The sequence below is a fragment of the Euprymna scolopes genome, chromosome 26 (assembly GCF_053919585.1).
Source record: "Euprymna scolopes isolate OS-2025 chromosome 26, ASM5391958v1, whole genome shotgun sequence".
NCBI lineage: Eukaryota > Metazoa > Mollusca > Cephalopoda > Sepiida > Sepiolidae > Euprymna > Euprymna scolopes.
This window is the reverse complement of record NC_136507.1, coordinates 51,139,878-51,162,273: the sequence shown is the minus strand read 5'-3', so window position 1 is coordinate 51,162,273 and position 22,396 is coordinate 51,139,878. Positions and strand designations below refer to the sequence as shown.

The 22,396-nt window shown below is 33.0% G+C and overlaps 1 protein-coding gene across 4 annotated transcripts in view; it reads right to left on the bottom strand.

Moving 5' to 3' along the window:
• Window positions 1–20,797, bottom strand: part of LOC145248037 (serine/threonine-protein kinase N2-like) — a 412,484-nt gene extending 391,687 nt beyond the window's left edge. For all 4 annotated transcript variants that reach the window (XM_080109765.1, XM_080109767.1, XM_080109766.1 and 1 more), the window contains exon 1: window positions 20,300–20,797. In XM_080109765.1, the coding sequence (XP_079965891.1) occupies window positions 20,300–20,329 (30 nt within the window). In that variant the 5' untranslated portion in view covers window positions 20,330–20,797. The remainder of the gene's footprint in view (window positions 1–20,299) is intronic.
• Between the last annotated feature and the right edge of the window lie 1,599 nt (window positions 20,798–22,396).

The window sequence follows — 22,396 nt, the reverse complement described above, 5'->3', positions numbered from 1 at the left end:
CCCAAAATGGAGAGCGGCATATATATTGTTTTTTGTTTTGTTTTGTTTTAGAATATAATTATCCACTGACACGTGTTTCGTCATCTACGACTCAGAGTGACTGAATCTAGTGAAATTTGAAATCGGATCTCCATGGAAAGAAGCCTAAACTTCTACCACTGAGCTATCTCGTATGACTGCTTGGATATATCGCAATTTACGTAGATGTTATTTATTCGTTTTTGCGATACATTTTGAACGAAACACGTGTCAGTGGATAATTATATATATTTTTTTTTAAATGTATATGCCGCTCTCCATCTGGGGGGGGGGGTCCAATTGGTAAAAAGGAAAAATTATTCCTAACTTGCATTTAGGTAAAAATGCATTTCCGTATAAATAATTGAATTCATTCGAAATTTATTGCAAAAACAAAAACAAATAACATCTACGTAAATCATAATATATCCAAGCAGTCGTGCAAGATAGCTCATTGGTAGAAGTTTAGGCTTCTTTCTATGGGGTCCCGATCTTGAATCTGGCTAGATTCAGCCACTCTGATGAGTCATAGACAACGAAACACGTGCCAGTGGATAATTAAAATATATATTATATATAATTAGCATCGTATTTGCAGATTTCAGCTTGGGTTGTTAAGTACAGATTTCTCAATATGTAGAGCACATAAATATTGCAATAGTAATTGAATACAATGACTCAAAAGAACACCAAGTACAAGTACTGTACGAAAAACTTCAAGAAAATAAAATAAAAGTCAACATTAGTTTTTGTTGATGCATACGACTATGCTTTTTGTGATGAGGATTATAAATTTGTATTATGTATTGCTATTCTCATCCGAGTCATTATATAAACAACTTAGATGAAATAATTATCAAAATAATCCAAATAACACATAAGGCTATTAGTATTTTTTTTTTTTTTTTGAAAAATAGTTTTATTAAAAAGCTTTTTGTAGCTTACAGAAAAGGATCAGTTTTTTTTTTATTTTATGTTTTATGTATATCACTTCATTATAAAACAACGATGCTCCTGAGAAATTATTTGAAACAGTTATTTGTACTCTGTATCTTCAAAGTTGCAGCCATCCCACTAGTTACAGAAATAAGAGTATACTCAGACAGATCTGAAATCTTCACAGAAATTGGTTTAAAAATATATTTTCTAGTGTTGTATATTTGAGACTTTATTGTATTTCAGATAGTCATTTAGGACATTGCTTCAGAATTTAAATGCCTCACCTTTTTTTTTTTTTTTTTTTTTTTTTTTTAAATCAACAGTTTCATATAAGGATTTTCACAAGAAAGAGGATCGTAGTTTCCTGCATGGGAAAGAGACTGTAGATATGAGTCATTAATCTACTTGACTGATAAACTCGAGAAAATACCTGCTTTGCAGGCAGGGATTCCCAGCTTGGAAATTGCAAGTGTAGCTGTAGTGATGATAGAGAAATAGGATTGGGAGATCAAAATTGATATGTAAAATCTATAATCCGTAGGTTGAGAAAAAAAATAAATATTGATTTTTTAGATAGCTCATTTAGGTAAGCTGAAAGGTTTTCTGGGGTGTAAACTCCTAAACCAAATAAAGTCAATAAAACGATAAGCTGTATAAACATATGACAAGATGAAAACATTGTGAATAGAGAAAGGTAAAGTTAACACATTGAAAAATTTTCCGTGGATAAAACCAAAGGGAAAACTTTCATATTGCTACCATTAACTCATTTACAAGAAACTTCCGACATTTGTTTTGGATGCAAGTTGAAATTGTCACAATATGAGAATTTTAATCTATGTTGATATAATTTAAAAAAAAAAAAAAAAAAAAAAGATACTTTTGATCTCATTGTAAAAAGGTCACTTAATAGCATCAATGGTAAATGATCACAAATTGGAAATCATTACACCAGGCGAAATCAAGAAAAATGGAAATGATTCCATAGTCTGAAATGTATCCATTAGACTAATCATGCATGCCCCTTGTAAGATTTTGGATTAATCAATTAGAAAAATTTATTCAAAAAAAAAAAAAAAAAAAAAAGTGCTTTCGAAATGACAATGAAGTGTTAGCAACAAATGAACAGGACAAAAGGGATGTGTAAAAATGCCACTATAAGAAATTGTTGAATACTAAGTTTTCATTAAACCGTGAAAATCTAAAAGTTTCTGGTCTACCTATAAGAGTTGAAAAAGAAAGTGGAAGCTGTAAGCTGAAGAAGGTTAAAGCTGAAGGATCCTTTGGCATTGTTGAAAAAATATTGAAAACTGCAGGTGAAACAGGCATTGGAGGTGATCAGACTTCAGAAATCAAATCATAAAAGAAAAGGTTATCCTGAAAGACTGAAAACTTAATACAATTGTGAATTGTTATGTGGGTAAAAAGGGAAGCACTAGATAGAGCTAATTACAGAGAAGTTGACATATCAGGTTCTGAAAGTGATTGAAAAAATAATTGAGTAGTAAGTAAGTCAGCCTAGGTGAAATACAGCGTGGTTTTATATTTAGATAAAGTTCTATTGCTGCTATATTTATCCTGAGATAAATGCAAGAGAAATATGTTAGTAAGAAGGAGAACCTTTATTTTGCTTTTGTGGATCTGGAGAAAGCTTTTGACTGAATGCAGAGTTGCTGTTAAAGGTTGTTCAAGCAATGTACAGAAATGGTCAGAGTCATATTAGAATTAAAAGTATATATAGTGACAGCTTTAATATTAAGGTAGGAGTACATCAAAGTAGTTCGATACAGTCTGTTACTTTCCATTTGCTTCTTAGAAGCATTGTCCATAGATTTTTACATGGATTGTCTGGAAGAGATGTTTCATGCAGATGAAGCAATACTTGCCTGTGAAACAATGGAAGACCTAATTGTTAAAGACTTTGAGGAATGCTATGGAAAGTAAAGGTCAGAGAGTGAATATTACCAAGACCGAAGTGATGATCATTGGTGGTTATATTGGAAAGCTCAACAAAAAAGCAAAGTTCCTCTGTCCAGTTTGTAAAAAGGGAGTCGGGTATAATTCAATGATTTGTAGTATCTAGAAGCATTGAGTACACAAAAAGTGCAGTGGAATTACTGGTAGGTTGAGAGATAATCAGTTTGTGCTCAAGAAGCGTAAGACAATGGAGATAAACATGAACTATGTGAAAAAGTATATCTGTATAGCAAAGTTATTGAGAAGTTTTAACTTGGTGATACCATTGGAGCACAGGGTGGTGCAGGTGCTAGAAAGAATTATGAGTATATGGGGTAAGTTCAGAGAACTATTACTAACGACAAAGGAGAGATTCTATCTGGCATATATAAGTAGTGATAATGTAAGGAAAACTTAGCCACTGAGGGTTGAGGATATGTGTTGCATGGACAGAAATACAAAGGATGTGTGATGTGAACGTTTAAGCTATAGTTTATAATACTAAAGATTCAGTATTATTAAAGATTAAAATTTCTAATCGAAATGATCCTAAGAATCAGAGATGGGGAGTCAACAATTTTTGTAGAAGTTATCATCTTTTTGTTGTTCTGGATTGAACAGACTTTACAATCCTTTTTTATTCAGTTGAACCTCTTCCACTGTGACTAAGAAAGCAACCTCTTCAAGTATATTCATAATCCACTTTTTTTTTTTTTTTTTTTTTTTTATTACACACACACATGTTTAAGGTCAATTCCATTCAGGCACTTATGTTGATATTTTCCATTCAACCAAATATTGCTACAATACTTTAAGTTTGCGTGTATATATATATATATATATATATATATATATATATGTGGAGAAGGGTAGCCCATTCCTGGCCTGAAACTCAAAGATGTCTAGGTCATTGCAGAGTTGTTTATCACATTTTTACAATACAAGCTAGTAAAACCAATTACATAAAGTGGCATTGCTAATTCAGTTTTCTTCAAAGTTACTAACACAATCATTAGTTCTCAAGGACAACGACTTTTTTTATGAATTACTTTTATTGCTTCGGCTTTTAGAAAGAAAAGGAAAACAAAAGTTTACATTTTTACCAAAATAAGTCTTGAAAATATATTTTTGACAAATAACTTGCATAATTTTTACAGAAACATTAAATTTAACTTGTAAATATTTTTTTTAGTATTTGACGATATTTCTCAGCAACAGTAAATTAAATAAGATTCAGTTTGACATTCAAGGTTAGCTATTCTAAGAAAAGACACCGGAAGAAAAGCTGGAGTTCACAAACAACCAAAATATTGTGGACATAGCAACCAAAATGAAAACAGTTAGAAACATAAATCGTTATTTTTATGCTAAATGCTGAAGACACTACAACAAAGATTGAAGTCTGAAAACATTGCCTCATCTTATTTCATTTTGACCATTAAATATGAAAATATGCCCAAAATAATCAAAACATTATCACAACAAAAATTAATCAAAGTAATTAGATGTGTATATACATGGAGAGAAGTTTTCCAAATAACATTTCAAAACGATCACATTTTTATAATCACTCACTTTGTCCTTTGATAATATCACATTACAAAGAAAAGTTAATATTGATGGAATCAATATTAACACATTTGAAATTACATATATTCAAAAGAACAAAATTTATGGACTTTTTTTATCTAATACATAATTTCAAGTTCTTTTCGAAAAAAGAAGTTTTATAAACTTTCTTAATGTTAATTATTAGTATAATTGCAATATTTATTGGATTTTTAAATGTACCCTTGTCAGCATCTCTTTATTCAAATACGTCATGAAATAAAATATTGTGTATGTATTTGATCTGTCAATCATTCTTTTCAAAACGTTAATAAAGTTAACATAAATCAGTGATGAGAGTAACATTTTTCAAGTCACGTGATTTGGCTATCTTGAAATTTATTTTTAACTAGCAGGGTTGGAGTGGGGCAACCTTGTCGGTCGTAAAATACACTTAAACATATTTTAATTCATGGAGATTTTGTATTTATTACAAAGCCAATTCTCTATTGAATATTATATTATACTTAATAAATAGTACTGATTTCAAAAGTTAAAAAAATAACTTGGATATCATCAGCTAGAATCGAAATCGAAACCAAAACGTTTAGCGCTTCAGCTGCATTCTCTCATTTAGCACTCCAGCAACATTCTCTAGCATTTGAACTAACTTGAAAAACAAAGTTTTAAAATTAAACTACTTTTAGCTATTAGTTTTACGCATGCGCAAATTACTACAAATATGTCGGCAAGTTGAAATGAACATTATGCATTTCAACTTGCAGCTTTCTGTATGTGTTATTCATCCATCTAAACAAAGATTTTTACTTGTTAGTGTATGATTATTATTTCTCGTTAATTTCAGTGTTGTGTGACTAGTAGTTTAAGAATTTACGAGTTAAATATTTACAGATAGGCAGACAAACAAAAACACACATCTGTTTTAGTTATATAGATAAGACATTCGAATTTACATGTGCATATTAAAAAAAATTCATTTCAAATGGAGAAGACTTTAAAAATGCAATTGAATAATAATAATAAAAAGTGGGTTATTTTATTTTAAGAAATAAAATAAATGGAAAAAATAACAAATGTTAAAATTGCTAAAATTAATTTTCCCCTAAAAGGTTGCCATGACAGTGAATGGCATTTAATATTTGATTATATACATTTTTTATATGAAGTATTGTTATTTACATTATTTAGATGTATTCAGGCTGTTTTCTTTATCTTTGTTATGATTTTGATAACATTTCGGCTGTCATACTTTCCAGTCATCTTCAGGTGTCTTTTGTTGCAGTCAGTAGTAACCTTTGGGAAGGTCTAACCATGCACTTCCAAGAAGGTTACCAACTATGAAAAAAAGCACCTGACATAGGCCAATGACAGTACAATAGTTGTGAGAATGGGAACAAAGATGAGGAAACCTATCCAAAATATGTAATGTTTAATATTTCTATGAATTAAAAAAGTACAAAACAAAATGACATGAAAATCAGTCAACATACTACCAAAGAGGAGAACATTTTCCAAATGCCAAAGTTTTGATTTAGAAACAGATGCAACGAAGAAGCAAGAAGAGGAAACGAAAGTTTTGTGGATTCAGGAGATTAATTTCACTTGAAGAGCAAGAGCTGCAGTTGTGGGGGAGTGGGCATTCTCAATTGCTTCTGCATTCTTGATGGGTAGCAACAAGATGAGTAAACCCATGAGACAAAACCGAAATAAATTTAAAATAGAAAGTTGAATGCACTTGTTATTTGATCCCAGATTATTATCAACGACGATAAAAGAGTGAAGATATACAAACTTCATACAGTTTTTAACATTTTTTAATTTGAGAAATCCACGCAGACATGTTTGGGAAAACTAAACACAAGACATCAAACGGTTTAAGAATGAAACAAAAAAATTGTAATATAAACAAGGATTAAAAAAATCCTTTTATGTGAAACTGATTTTATTAATTTCATGACGTTTTGATAGAATTTATACTTTCTCCAAATATACAAAAAATATAGATAAAAAATAATTATTTATTGACATAAAAAATGAATAAAATATACTTAGCAAGAGCCAAAATAAAAGAAATCTTTTTAAATATATAAGAAAAGGACTATCCTTTGCAGAGAACTGATTGTATTTAATCAAAGACATATTATGATTCTTTTTGTGGTTCCACATTGGAGAAACACAACATGCCACATTCCTCACATGGAAATTCATAAGATGTTTTATTTCTCTTTGGCTGATCATTCGCTTGACTAGTGTTAAACTAACAGTGCACTCTTGGAGTCATTGCAAGTTGTACATGTTCACTCATTTCTACCATGAGTAACATCCCTCCTCACACACACACACACCATCTGGATTGTGATAGTCACAGTCATATGTCGTCCTCGAAAAGACAGTATTAAAATGCACATCCTCCACCTTGGAGGAAACCAGCTCAACCTGTCCAGGGTGAAAGCCACACCAGGACATCACATTCACCATCAGAGTTATTATATGGTACATGGCCAAAGAATAAATCACGAAACTGTTTTACAGATCGCTTAAAAGAATCCATGGTAGCGTTTCACGTGCACACTTGTATATACAAGAACACCCAGCATTGCTTAGGATTGAATAAGGGGACCCAACATGACATATTACCTTTTTTACATTTTATATTTAATTTTTGAGGTGGAGCCTAAAAACATACTCAGCATTGCTTGAGTGGAAGGTGCTATGAATAAACGACATTAACTAAAATTAAGTTTGGTAAATTTGTAAAATTTAAACTCAACCTCCAAGACACACTAACATTTATCAGAAATGAATGTGTACTCTGACTTCAAACTTTGAACCCATATTACCATTTCAAGACTTTTTCCTATAAGTTAAAAACAAGAGAAAATAAATTTTACATTGCTTTTCAATAGATGTTAAGCGCAAAGACTCCCATGATAATGCAGTACTTTCCTACACATGCACATTGATTAAAACAAAATAAAAGTATCCAAGTGATGCAGTTTCAAAATATATATGAATATGTGGATTTATCTTCAAAACCCTTGCAAACAATTCTAGTATGTATTTTAAAATTTTACAGAAAGTCAGAAAAAGACTGGTACAGTTAGTTTCAAATCCTATATAAGAGGACCAGTTGGAAATCAAAGTGTGAAAAAAAAAAAACGTACGACGTTAACCACTGGGCCACCAAGAAATAGTAACGGAAACATGTTTGAATTTATTTATGTATTAAAAATTGGCAGGTGCCCGTACTTAATGAAGTCAACTTTCACTGTGGGGCAGTATTTTATTTATTTATTTTTTTTCCCCCCTAAGATGTCCCCGTAAAAAGGGGATTGTCCAAATTGAATAGCAATTGTCTGATATAAGGAGAAACTACGCATTGATCAAAACTGATTGCTTTTGGACGTTCCCGGCGATCACATCGGGAACGATGTCTAGCTTTGTTTCGTTTTTATTATACGAAAAAGCCCAATCCACACGCGGCAATTGGAAAATGTAGAATATTTAGCTTTTCAAACTCAGGAAAATTAAATAGACAGGCAACGCCCGTTGTTAACTCATAGATATTATCATTTAGACGTGATATAAAAAGTTTTAAGGAGTGAGCCGACCGATCACTTCTTGAAAAAAAAAAGCCTTTCTCGGACATACACAAAAAGCGAACATACACCCACACACACACACACATTTTCGCTTTTATATATAGAGATTATGATTATAGCCTTACTGTTTTGTTTTTTTTATTTTCTTTTATGAACTTATATTTTTTTTATAGTTGGGGATTCCTAGTCTATATGGATTTCAAAATCTTTTCCGTTGCTTTAAATTTAATAATTTCTTTTTATCAGAATTTAAAACGTTGATTTTTTTTTTTTTTTCAAAAATGATGTAGAAGTCTTTAAACTGTCAATTCAGACATTATTTCTAGGAAGAAGCAAACAAATTTTTTTTTAAAGTCTAAGTCGAGTATTATTATTCATTCATGCTCCTAAAGAAAGGTTGTTGGCTGACGAGACATTGCATCCTTTAAAACGTTTCTAGAAATTGACACAAACTACACCTAATGCCCCACCATGACTCATACACTGTTCATTTACTAGACAAGTGTACACATACATGCAGTTTTGATGTGTTGTAGTGAACCTGAGCACACTTCATTATTATACAAACAATATTTCTAGAAAGGAAAATACATGATGTTCTACAGAACATCAGAATTTTAAAGTTGACTGAAGAATTGCCTTCAGAGATTGTGTTTGCGTGTAATTTGGTTTAGAACACAAAAGGAAATATCAAAAAGAGAAACAAACATCGGCACATTTCTTTAACCAACCGAAACTTGATGAAATTACCGCTCATTTACATTAAATTATTAATTTACTAGATGTACTCAGCGTTGCCCAGTCCTAAAATACACAGCAATATTATATTTTAATTTATACAGAAACTGTATAAAAAAAAATAAATAATTGTATAGAAAAAATAAAATAGTACTCAAGCCGAGATCAAAACCAAAACCTAAAGACAGTGAGTTAAGTATGATAATCATTAGGCCGGCTTGACATAATCTTTAAAAGGTGTTTTCAAACCTACTTATTTTTAACATGATGAATCTGTCAAATGAACCATTCACACATGCACGTTCGTGAAACAGTTACCAAAAAGATAAAAATCTAACAATCCACACGTACCGATTTTCGATTTTGACCCCTTAGTACCCCCCTTTTTTCCAGATGAAAACCAATTAAAAAATTTTCCACACGTCTGATTATCCTATATACCCAATTTTAAGTCTGCAGATCAATCTAGCAATAATGAAAACAGCTCAAATATTAAGGAAAACACTTGAATGTAGAGTAATACGCATGAGCTACAAACACTAACCGGCCATATAAAAACTGTAACAGAAATAAAACAAAAAGATAGAGGAACATCACATGAAACCAAGAAAACTGAAACTATAATAGCAAGTTTATCCCCCATCCACAAAAAACTAATGCTGGCATCGCACCAAATAGTATAGAGGGGGCAAGAAAGATGGAAAACCCGAGGAGAGAAAGCACTGATCAGACCTTCACTGGATAAGAGTGAAGAGGACTAGGACCTTGAACAGACTTATTGTCACCCAAAATCCAGTGATGACTAATGGTCATTGCCAGCATGAAGTCAATGGCAAGCGGCTGTTGTGATGATGCAAATCTATTTGTAAAGGTTATTGAAAGAGTATTGGAAATCTGGGGAGACTCTAGGGAACACCAATTGCTGTCGGTGACCAATCGCTGATCATGACGAGTGTGAGGACTCCTAGCGAGTACAAATAATGGAACACAAAAGATCACATTTAACCAAAAATCTAATCTAGATAAAGTTAAAGATTTGTAAAACTAAAAAAAAAAAATTAATTAATAAAATACAATAAACAATAAAATCGACCATTTCTAAAGAATATTTTTCATGAGTTTGGAATTCTTTTATTGATTTTTATGACTCAACTCCAAGTATTCAAAAATTTCTAATTAACTACAGCATTACAGCAATGGTCCTTAACGTCAAAGAAAATAAATAAAAAGCTATGGTTCTTTGAAAATTCAGGTTTCCCTTGGTTTAAAAACAAATCTGTGATAATGTGAGATTTTTATTATTAACATATTCAACTAATTTCACACTTCAAAACACAAAAGATGAAAAATTAAACACATTCAAAATTCGGATTTTCAACCTTAAAATCTGATATGTGCACAGTTGTTTTTGTTGGTTTTATCTACAACCCTCATCCTCCCCACAATACAATATATTTTGTTCAGTTTCGGCTGATTATTTTAAGTATATTTGTAACCACAAATAAAGAAGTAGGCAAAAAAATATAAATATTAATTCTGAAAAAATACACTGTTATAAAGTTCATTCTTCACTTAATTCCTTGATTTTTTAGATTTTTAAAGAGCGACGCCATCAAAAAATACTCCCTCCTTCCGTTTTGGTCATGCCTGTGCGAGTGTATGAAACCCACAAAAAACTATGAATTGTGTCTCAATGGGGTTACACTATCCTCTGTAGTAAAGTAGTTAAGGTCGTCAATATTTAAATCTTTTCATTAGTTGAGTTGCTGTTTTAATTTTGTACACTTCCCAATTTTAATATTATATCTCGATTCTCATGTTTACATGAAAATAACTTTACTGACTTTTCTTATAATTATTACGTTTGTTTATCCCACGGCGACGTAGTTAGACAATGTTAGTTTTAGTGGAGGAGGGGGGGGAGGCACCGGATAAGTATAAAATTAGCCATGATCAGTCCTGTCAACATTCACGGGGGTGGGGCACTTGAACCGATCGACCATAAACCACACCCTCTAAAGGAAAAAGTAATGCACGAGAAGAGGATGGCTTCCTGAGACCGACCAGAACAAATACTACACAAGTATCGCTCTCTAAAATTATTTTACAAACTTTTTTTTGTTCTTTGATTTCAAAGATTCATTGTTTTCGGGGCGCAAATGAAACTAACTTTTGTCTTTTAGAATTTGAAACAATTTTAGTCTGGGATTATTTTCGAATATATTTTCAAAAGTAATAATCATGTTGACTATTTTATACCTCTTTCCAGTCTCAAAAGACAACGGTTACCCCCGTAATAGTATATGTTTGGAGAGTCTATAGTAAAGCAAGAGTTGCGCAATCTCTAATAGCATCTCTTTTGAACAGACATTGCCAGAGTCAGCTGACAAGAATTAGCCTCAGATGATTGGAAACAACAAAGTCTGATGTTATTTCAGTTTTTCTTTCCTAGTTAGCCAACCAAAACTTGTCTAATCTACTCTATTTTATTGATAGCTCGAGGGAAGGTGTATGAATCCATATCTTTCTCAATAGTGATAGTGAAAGGGATACAAAACTCTAAGAGGTCGCGACCGTAATTACTACACTAGTTTAAACTTATTAGTAATACATACACAATAAGGTTGGCATTTGTTTACTTCGTCACTGGAAAACGTTTTTAACTGTAAAAAAAAAATTTTTAATTTTAAAAATCTCACATTATCGCAGATTTTTTTTATCTTTATTACATTTTCACCCAAACAAGGCACATTGCCACTTTGGTGTAGGGGGCTACTATCAGAGGCAGCAACTACTGGGGCACTATGTTGGGATTTGGGCAGAAACATGTCGGTTCACATTAACATTGAACTTCTGCATGTCAGTACAGTTAGGGAAGCAGGAACCTGGAATGGAATTCCAGAGTCTAGCGGTTCTGGGGAAGAAACTACTGGAGTAGAAAGATCTTTTACATCTAGGGATCTCTACTGTGTGGGGGTGGGATTTAGCTGCCTGTTGGGTTTGTCGAGGGTGTCTACGTTGTGGGGGTACAAGTGTCTGCAGTTCGTCAGAGCATTCACCATTAAAATACTTGTAGAAAAGGCAGAGGGATGCAACGTTTCGTCGATGGGACAGAGGCTGAAGCTTAGATGCCAGTTCAGGGATTATCAGATTGACGACTCTCTTTTGAACCTTGTCTAGGAGCGAGAGACTAGTAGCAGATGCACCAGCCCAAATGTGCCAACAATACTCCATACATGGGCGAATGGTGGCCTTATAGAGGTACAGGATACTTTCAGGTGTCAGTAGTTTTCTCGCACAGTAGAGACAGCCTACCTTTTTCGCAGCGGCCCTGGCAATGTTTTCAATATAATTGTTCCAACTCATGTTTCCTGTGAACGTTAGGCCAAGCAGTTTGAAAGATGTACTCTCAGACAGGGAGTCACTGGCCACTGCTATTGGTGGCAGAGACAGTTTCTTGTAATTATTGAAGGAAACGAGTTTAGACTTGGCAGCATTGAATGTGACCATCCATTTATGTCCCCATTCCACTACAGATTGGAAGTCATCCTCTAGTGTTTTTGCCATTTCTTTAACCATAGCTTTTTATTTATTTTCTTTGATATTAAGGACCATTTCTGAATACTTGGGGTTGAGTCATAAAAAAAAAAAAAAAAAAAAATCAATAAAAGAATTCCAAACTCATGAAAAATATTCTTTAAAAATGGTCGATTTTATTGTTTATTGTATTTAATTAATTAATTTTTTTTTTAGTTTTACAAATCTTTAACTTTATCTAGATTAGATTTTTGGTTATATGTGATCTTTTGTGTTTCATTATTTGTACTCGCTAGGAGTCCTCACACTCGTCATGATCAGCGATTGGTCACCGACAGCAATTGGTGTTCCCTAGAGTCTCCCCAGATTTCCAATACTCTTTCAATAACCTTTACAAATAGATTTGCATCATCGCAACAGCCGCTTCATGCTGGCAATGACCATTAGTCATCACTGGATTTTGGGTGACAATAAGTCTGTTCAAGGTTCTAGTCCTCTTCACTCATCCAGTGAAGGTCTGATCAGTGCTTTCTCTCCTCGGTCTTTTTGTCCTCCTTGCCCCCTCTCTATTATTTGGTGCAATGCCAGCATTACAGTTTTTTTTTAATGGGGGTAAACTTGTAATTATACAGTTTCAGTTTTCTTGGTTTCATGTGATGTTCTTCTACCTTTTTGTTTTACTTCTGTTGCAGTTTTTATATGGTCGGTTAGCGTTTGTAGCTCATGCATATTAGTCTCCGTATTCTAGAGTTTTCCTTAATATTTGAGCCGTTTTCATTATTGCTACATTGATCTGCAGACTTGAAATATCCTCCGACTGGAAATTTACTGCCAAGAAAAATTTCCAAAACTAAATTTACAGCAATTAGATTTTTAATAGACTAGTAAATACATCTTCATAACAAACTAGTTGTGCCTGCCCGTAAGTCTTTTTACATTTATTTTTAATTTTTGTCCCTCCCCTTTGTATTTTTAATAGGATTTTGAAAGTTAAATTTAATTATATCGTTTGGTCATTAAATTAAAGTTATAAAACTATTTTTTTTTTTTCCTTACTGCAATTTACGGACCATGCTGAAGTAAAGATTTAGAAATCTATTTTTAACATGGAAAAGGGGTTGTTAATTATTCTATTGATTTCACCTGACAATTTAAATAGTGTAAAAATTGAATTTAAACTTGAAATTTCTACATAAAAAATGGTGCTGCGTTATACATTTTTCTAATTGTTTTTTGTCTGTCATTCACACAAGTACGTTATTATTTAGAAATTCATTAACATGGGGGAAGAAACTGGTTACACTGCAGCAGTAGAGTTAATTTCTTTTTATAAAAATACTAGCATGCGCGCCCGGCGCTGCCCGGGTGTTTGGATGTGTATGTTGAGCAAAAAAAGTGGTAGTCGGAAGGCAGGCTCGAACCCGTACTGCAAAGGAGGAAAAGAACGGGGTAAAACCTAACGTTTATGCTGTTATGACCACTGCCAAACCGGAAGCAACATTTTTTTAAATTAAGGCTAGACAATCTAAAGGAGAGGATAACTTTAAAAAATATCAGCAAAAAAAGTGACCCCCCCCCCCCGTAGAAAAGTGTCTAGTTGAAGGGGAAGATATTAATGTTTTTAGCCAATTTTTCGATATTTGTCGTATGAAAGATCGAACTTTAAAACGATACTGATCTTGGTAAAATCCGTCGCCTCTATTGAAAGTTTAAGGCAGACATGCAAACAGACATACATACATTTATATATTGGTAACTAAAAATTTTCGCCCCAAACTGATTTATGTAAAATTTCAAATATTTAGACCAGAAATTGTCTGAGTAATTTGGAAGAGACCGCAGAGGTCAATTTTTAACTTTGACCCCTATTATGACCCCTTAAAATTTATTGTTTTGAGCTCAAATCAAGTTATTATAGATCCATGTCCAAGGAACCTATATCTAAAATTTCAAGTGCGTAGACCCAAAATTGTCGGAGGAGTTTGGTAGAGTTCTCAAAGGTCAAATCGTTGAACTTTGACCCCTTAATCGCCAAATTTCTGGCCAAAAACCGATCACATCGATTTTCCCAAATCTCAGTAACCTGTATATCAAATTTCGAGTCTGTAGACTAAAAATTGACAGGGTTATTGCATAGGGAAATGTACAGACACACACACAGACATTTTCACTTTTATATATATATATATAGATAACTTCCAAAGTGAGGATTTATCAATACTTTTAAAGCCTGAAAAAATAACTTTCTATTCAACAGTTAAAAGTTTCCAAATTCTTTCAAATTCCAAAAGTTCTTTGCAATTCGATCTTTTGCCAAAACATCAAAATAAATCATTTACTTTTTGTTTTCGAAAAAAGTTGAAAATGGCTGATTGTTGATTTTTTTTTTTTTTTTTTTTTTTCAAAGAAAAAGAAATGGATTCTGGTTGATTTAATTTCGTCATTAATAGATTTTTGGAATTAAATTTAGTGTTTTGTGCTATTGCATTTTTAATTTCACTAAATAATAGATTAATTTTACAACATACCGCGTAATTCAATAATTCACGTAGAGGCGAGAAACACAAATGATTTTATATAACAGAGACTCCCTAATCATTAAAATAGGTCTAATTTTAAGAATAAACAGGATCAATTCAGAAATATAATGTAAAAAAAATAATTTACAGTCATCGCTGGGGTTTAACAGGTGTAATATTTAGAATTTTGTCTGCATAAATATATTCCGAAGATTTTTTTTTTTTTTAAGTTGACATAAGAAATGCTCAAATAGGGATAAAAAAAATAAATAAATAACCTGTTCCACTCGTTATAAATCAAACAAATATCACAAATCAGGAAGAGGATTGTCACAAAATATTTTACTCTAGCAAAAAGTCAACTTTCTATTCTTATCACAGTAATTTCCTTCTTACAGAATAAATGACAAATCAACAGTAAGTGATGGCAGCCTTCAAGTACTTAAAAAAAAAAAAAAAAAAAAAAAAAACTCATGAGGGAATCCATGTCGCATTCATACACAAACAAGACATGGCTTGAACAAAACGTTTCCATCTTTTTGTTCTTTCGTTAATGGATTATGTTTGTGATGAAATTCAAGATCTAAAATTAAAGAATCACAATATGCTTAATTATTTTATTTTCTTTTTAACTTCAAAGTCGGCATTTATTAAGGCAGGGAGGCCACTCAAGGATAAAGGTCCAGTGTTAGGTAGTAGGTGAGAACTTAATAATGATCAGTAATGATAGAATTTGGGTAAGGCTTAGTTATTCAAGAGCGATGGGTCAACAAAAATTTGTTTACATAGAGCTTGAAAAGGACCAAGTTATAGTCAGCCGAGAAGCAGCTACACAGTATCTTGTTTCACAGACGGGCAGTTCTAGGACAGAAATTCTGCTTGTGGAATTTATGTTTAGTTTTAGGCACAGATAGTAAGGGAAATTGCTGACGGTTGTTGTCGTTAAACGAGTATTTGTTACAATCGTTTTACAGGGCATAGGGACCTTGAATTGGAGCTCAGTCGAGCACCTGCATGAAAATAACGATAGATCAGAGATAGAATCGCAAAGTTTCTTCTGTAAGAAAGAGGTAGTAGAGAGGTGAAAAGGTCCTGGTCAACGGCTTTGTCTAGGCAAGAAAGAGTACTCTTAGGAGTTCCTCCCCAGATGTGACAGCAGTACTCCATCTTTAATCATATTAGACTCTTATACAAGTAAAGGATAGCATCAGGAGCAAGATACTTTCTGGAGCAGTAGAATGATTCTACCATTTTTCCAGCGATTCTGGCAACGGATTAAATGTAGGTTTTCAATTTCAAGTCAGGTCACTGCCAGAAGTTTGTCAAAGTAAGGTATTTCTGAAAAATGGGAACCATTCATTTCTTCAGGAGCCAAGAGGGGATTTACGGATTGGTGGTAAAAAGTTTTGCTTTGGATGCATTAAAAGGTACCTAGTGATTTTTTTACCCCGCTGTACATGTTCCAAGTCAGAGGAGAGAGAATCAGAAAGATCTTGATCATTGCCAGCCTTTGACGTTGCTATAGATGGTAGTATCATCTGCATAGATGTTGACAAAAGATCTCAGAATGTGATTTGGGAGATGAAGATCAGGGACCAAGACGGGTCCCTGAAAGTTTCTGAATTTTGCCCATCAATGACTACATTAATAAAGCTATTGGAGAAAAAGGATTTGGTGGTTGAGAGGACATTTCCAGCAATACCATAGTTGAAATTCTTGTGAAGTAGAACTTTATGCCAAACCCTATCAAATGTCTTAGATATTTCAAGAGATATTGCTCTAGAAACGAAGTCACCATCAATAGATTCACTGATCCTGTGTGATATTTACCATCAGCACATCAGCTGTTGATCTCTCAGAACGGAAACCATGTTGCTGAATAGGTTATTTTTGTTGAGGTTGTTGACAACTTCTCTATTTATCATAGACTCAACCTATTGATGATGCAAAGGAGACAGATTGGTCTGTACAGAGAAGCAGAGGAACAATCTCCCCTATTTTTAAATACTGGGCAGATTGTCAAGGTTTTCTAGGGAGTTGGGAAGCATCTCTCCTTAAGGCAGCATTTAAACAACTTGGTTAGTATAGGAGCTAGTTCCAGTTACAGTTTTTTTTTATCACTATGATTGGAATGTTGTCAGGACCAGTTGCTTTGTTGGAATCAAGGTTCTTGATAAATCTGGCAACGTCTGACAGATATATGGATGTCATTTAGATTATTTTCGGTCCTGAGAGGAAATTCAGGGAGTAAGTGGCCCTGATCACTCAGGGTCGAGTTTAATGCAAAGTTTTTAGCGAAAGAGTTTGGCTTTGTCAGAGGCTGACGTAATCACTTCAGGGCCGTTATGGTTTAGAACCCCGTTTGTTATGTGTCAAAATTCATGGTAACTAAGTTTCTTTTCAGCTACCTTAGTTTTTACCGTATGGACAAAAGACTCTTGCATATAATCCTTTTACAGTGATTGCAATCATTCCTAAAAGCAGTTTTAATTTCTGAAAATCTATTAATTGCTTTAAATTAAAATAGAGTTCTGTGTGCAATGGCAGTGGCACACAGAACTATTTTAATTGCTTTAACTGTCAATACCAAATGTTAGCTAATCTTAAGTCGGATGCTATAGCGGATACATCCTTTTTTAAATACGGAGCATAGTAATATTTCAGATATGAATGAACAAAAACTATCCCAGTCGGCCAGCGAGTAGCGATTCACAGTGCAATGGAAAGGGACATCTGAGGTTTTGTTTCACTTTAATCTTAATTGAAACAACCGAGTGGTCGGAGGATCCAAGCAGACAGAATCAAAGATGAGCACAGTTCAGGGTAAGTTGTCAGAAAAAGATCTAAAAGACTTGCAAATTGACCATTAGTATCGAGAATGCGAGTAGGTTCGCCAACAATCTGAATTAGATCATAGGCAAGGAAAAAATAATGACAGAATCTTCCTTCATTGCCCATCTTGTTTGAGTGAACTAGCTATTCAACGTTGTGAACTTTCCAATCTCCAGGCGCGAATGTTGGCAATAGGACGGACAGACAGGATATAATTTTCTGTGATACTGAGACTCTCACAGATAGTGACGCCATAAGATAAATATGTGCTGTTAGTAAGTGCAATTCTGAAGCACATGTAGGGTAGTTATGGGTCTTCTTTTAAGATGTCACTGCCACAAAGGAAGCCATCCTTGATGTAGACACATTCCATGTCGATCTTGGAGGAGGGGATGGATCAGGTTCGGATGTTAAGTTAGAACAACCTTTAATCGAGAAATCGTCCTAGGAAGCAGTTGAGTCATTAGCAGTTTAGCACAGAACATCAGCCCCTACCCCAAAAAAGAACTTTAATCACAGCATTAATAAAATCAATAAAAAGTTTCATCCTTCTGAATTCGATCTGTCATCGCTGACCAGTGTCCGATGGATGTAGATCATAGTCAATGATTGAGTCCTTTCAGTTGCAAACTTGTAGCCGACTGGGTCATTAGGAATGAAACTAATTGATAATGTAGGCAAAGAGTAGACAGAAAAATAAGTTAATCCGACATTTTCAAACACTCAATATTTACTTTGGTTATAAATTCGACCTTTTTCATGTGCATCTTTTCGAACATGCGAATCTTTACATCGATCTAGAGAAATTATACGAATTGAAACCTTTATTTAATTCACGGGGCAGATTGTTCTTATCCTATCAGCCATTACCCGGTAGAAGTTTTTGTTATTTCTTGTAGTAATGACAAAACCTTCAACAGAAGACTAATTGTTAGTCAACGTTTTTAACCTTACACCATGGTTCTATAATATTTGCGCTATTTGATTTTCAAAATAACTTGGGTTTTTTTTTTTTTTTAATTCAAATAAAAGCAGTTAAAACCTAAATTAAAACGGTAGAATTCCTGTTTTCAATTGTTTTCTGGGAAATTAGTAAATAAACACACTGTTTAGGATATTAGTATTCAATCATTATAATCGATTCTCACTATAAAAACGTGTATGAATAAATCACGTTTTAAATAATGCTTTCAGTTTAAAAATCATGCATTAACATTGCAACTAACATCAAGTTTAACACTAATAATGTTAAAACAGAAAACAAAACGTTATAAAAAGCTCAAATTTTAATTTTTTATAAAAATGGAATCCAATATAATTAAATAAGGACATATATGTTGTGTCAATGGATAAATAACTAACGGTCTTGGATAATATTTTAAAGTGTGAAAATGGGATTTGCCAATAACTGCAGAATAAAAAAAGGGGGAATGGCTACGTGAATTTAGGGAAGAAACGGGAAACATTAATTTTTCTTTTCTGTTAATACATTTGACCAGCCATTTTTTCATCCATTTACTACTAAACTAATACCAAACATAAAGAAAATAAATTTATGCTATTTATTATTATTATTATTAAAGATAAGAATTTAAAAAGAAAACCCTAAGGACATGCATTTTAGAGTCATGCGTTTTAGATGCCGACATTTGTGGTGGTAGACACAAAACGCTTCTTTATTGCGAAGATGAATTTTTATCACATTAAAAAAAAAATTCCCCCGACCGTGGGAAGGTAAGTAAATATGAACCTTAGCAACTGTGAAAAATATAAATAAAAACAAAGGCGCCGATTTTTATTCGGATTTTGTTTGTTTGTTTGTTTGTGACAATGGGAGGGATCAATATATGATATTAGGTTATTTACCCGGCGTTTTTCGCATTTCTGCATGAAAGGCTGGAAAAAAAATAATTGAAAATACCAGTAGTCATCTCATGTTTACTTTCTAATTAGTAATAATTTTCCTTTAGTTTTCGATTTCAATAAATATTCATAAATAACAGTAAATAAAGATGAAATTCACGTGTATCAGTTACGCATAGACAAGAAACACACGCAATAGTGTTTTATTAATACAAAGATTATCAATGAGATTCTTTGATAGAATAGTGGCGCGGTCAAAAAATGCTGTTAAGTTTTTTTTTGGGGGGGGGGTATGAACAATAATATTAAATTTGTTGTTTCACACTGCAATTCTAGTTATAAATAACACTTTAAAGGCTTCAACATCACCTCTACATTTCTCACAACCATTGTAACTATATATTTTTATTTATAAAAATGATAATATGGCCTAAAACGATAAGTAAAACATTTGAAAATGATTTTCGAACCTTTAAACTGTCGAATATACAACGTAATTTTTAGTTTGAATTAAAGTTTATAGGCAAAAATCGAGCATTATGGTTGACTTGTGCTTTTTAGACCAGTCAAAGATAAACAGTAGTTTTCAACATGAAGACCATTCATCAAATCAACGAATCGACCTTTAATTACATAGGGACTATTATTCGTCCTTTAGATAAGATTATTATTAGATGTTGCGTTGTTTTATTTAATCCTGAAAAAGAGACAATAACTCAAACTCACCTGAAAATAGGAGGTGCCACCCTCCGCCATGTTGTGTCGGTTTTTGCCGCAATTTAAGGTAAATTTTAATTTCCAATAAAAATGTAAACAGTGGTATTGAAAGGAATATAGTCTCCTTTAAGCGAAGTTTTTCTTTTTGTAGTCAAGAAAGTAACAATCTGGCCACCAGACCTTTTCCTTCAGTCGTAATCATATCGACTTAACAATTCTCTTTCTTACGAAAACCCCCGACGTTTTTAGCAGTCGGCAAGCCGGATTTGTGTGTGTGTGTGTGTGTGTGTGTGTGTGTGTTTTAGTAGGAGTAAAAAAAAATCTCGCGCATGCGAGTAACTAAAGAAATGAGAGAGCGAAAAAAAAAACAAATAAAAACGAATGAAGTTAAGAAAAATAAAGACAATAGAAAAAAAATAAATATTACTAAAGAGAGAGAGAGACCGACGTGAACGACGGACAACCTCTTCTAAGCTGACACCGCAGCTGACCTGGTCACGTGGTTTTGGTTTAACCAATCAGATTGACGATTTCCTATGTCCCGCTTCGAACATGGGAGATTCCAAGTCCAATACTAAAAAAAAAAATAACGATACTTTTTAAATTGTTGGGTATATCATTTCCCAAACACTAAAAGTTAGATAGAATGTGACAAGATTAGTTTAAGGTCTCATTTAAAAACAAAATTCAAACTCCGACATTTTATTTTTCAGATCCGTCCCGTCCACCCCCTTTTGGGGAGGTGCCAGAAGAGACGTAACTAAATTTCGTCACAGATACTACACTTTAATCCAAACTTGTTATTTTTTTATTTATTTTTGGAAAATACAGCGTATTCTAATTCACCACAAAATTAAAAATGCGATTCTACTTTTTTTTTTAAAACATATAAACAATCTATAACATAGACATATAAATAGTCTAAAAAAAATCACGGAATTTTTTTTTAAATTATTTTAGAATTTAGAATGTGAGATCAGTTTTACATATAAATTTAACGTAAAATAATCAAACATTTCCAACCCACTATGTGGTAATGGTGACACACTTCGGAACCGGATAGCGTTTTTAAGGGCATATAACTTTTATTTTAAAAGAAGATATATTTTTGCCTCTGTGTGTGTGTGTGTGTGTGTGTGTGTGTGTGTGCGTGCGTGTGCGCGCGCGCATGCGCACGTGTGTGTGTTTTCTGGTGGGTTGCTGAAAAAGTTAACGTAATGAAAAATGAAATAGCAAAGGACGATTTTTAAGAAATGGCTGAGTAAAAAAAAATTATTTATACAAGCAACCTGAAAAAATTGGCGTTAAAAATATATATGATATGCTACCCCTTAAACCTATCACTAACCTTAAGTCTGGATGGTAATACACAAAATACATAATAAATCCCCACAATATGAATACACACCTACACTTGATTTTTAAAACATTAAGAAAATGGTCAATATTTCAATTTAAAAAGTTGGTTGCATGCCTTTAAAACATTATTTGTGTTGCAGTAATTAATGAAAATTTATTTTCTCCATCGGAAAAATGTCCCGGTTATGCAATTTGGTTACACACTAATCAATCAGCTTGCAAGGTATATTGATTTCATCTATACCCTGAAAAACTACTGTAACTCCTTTAGGAATCATAGTCGGTCAGCAGAAAGAATCTTGAAAGTAATCAGGAAAGACATCCCCTTTCTTTTTCTTGTTCCTGTCAACTAGACGCCCAAACAATGACTATCTTCACCTAAAGATAACTGCTGAGGTATCTTTGGCCCCCCCCCCCCCCAAATTTTCTAGCTCTTCATTGCCTTAATGTCGAACTTTCTTCCACCTGTATCAAACAGCAATTGAATAAACCTTTTCATTGTTATTTTAAAAAGATTTTGTTTTTCCTTTTGTGCAACAGTTTTCATTACTAATAAATATATAAGAGTTGTTCTTAGCACCTACAATCCTTACATTTGGTCAGGAAGTAGGTGATCATTTTACATTCATTGTCTATGCAAAATATCACTGTAAATTCTGAAATAATTTTATGTCACGTTTTTCAGGTTTTTACATGTAATCACTAAAAAAATAGTATCTTATTTTTCTTTTGAGTGGACGGTGTAAG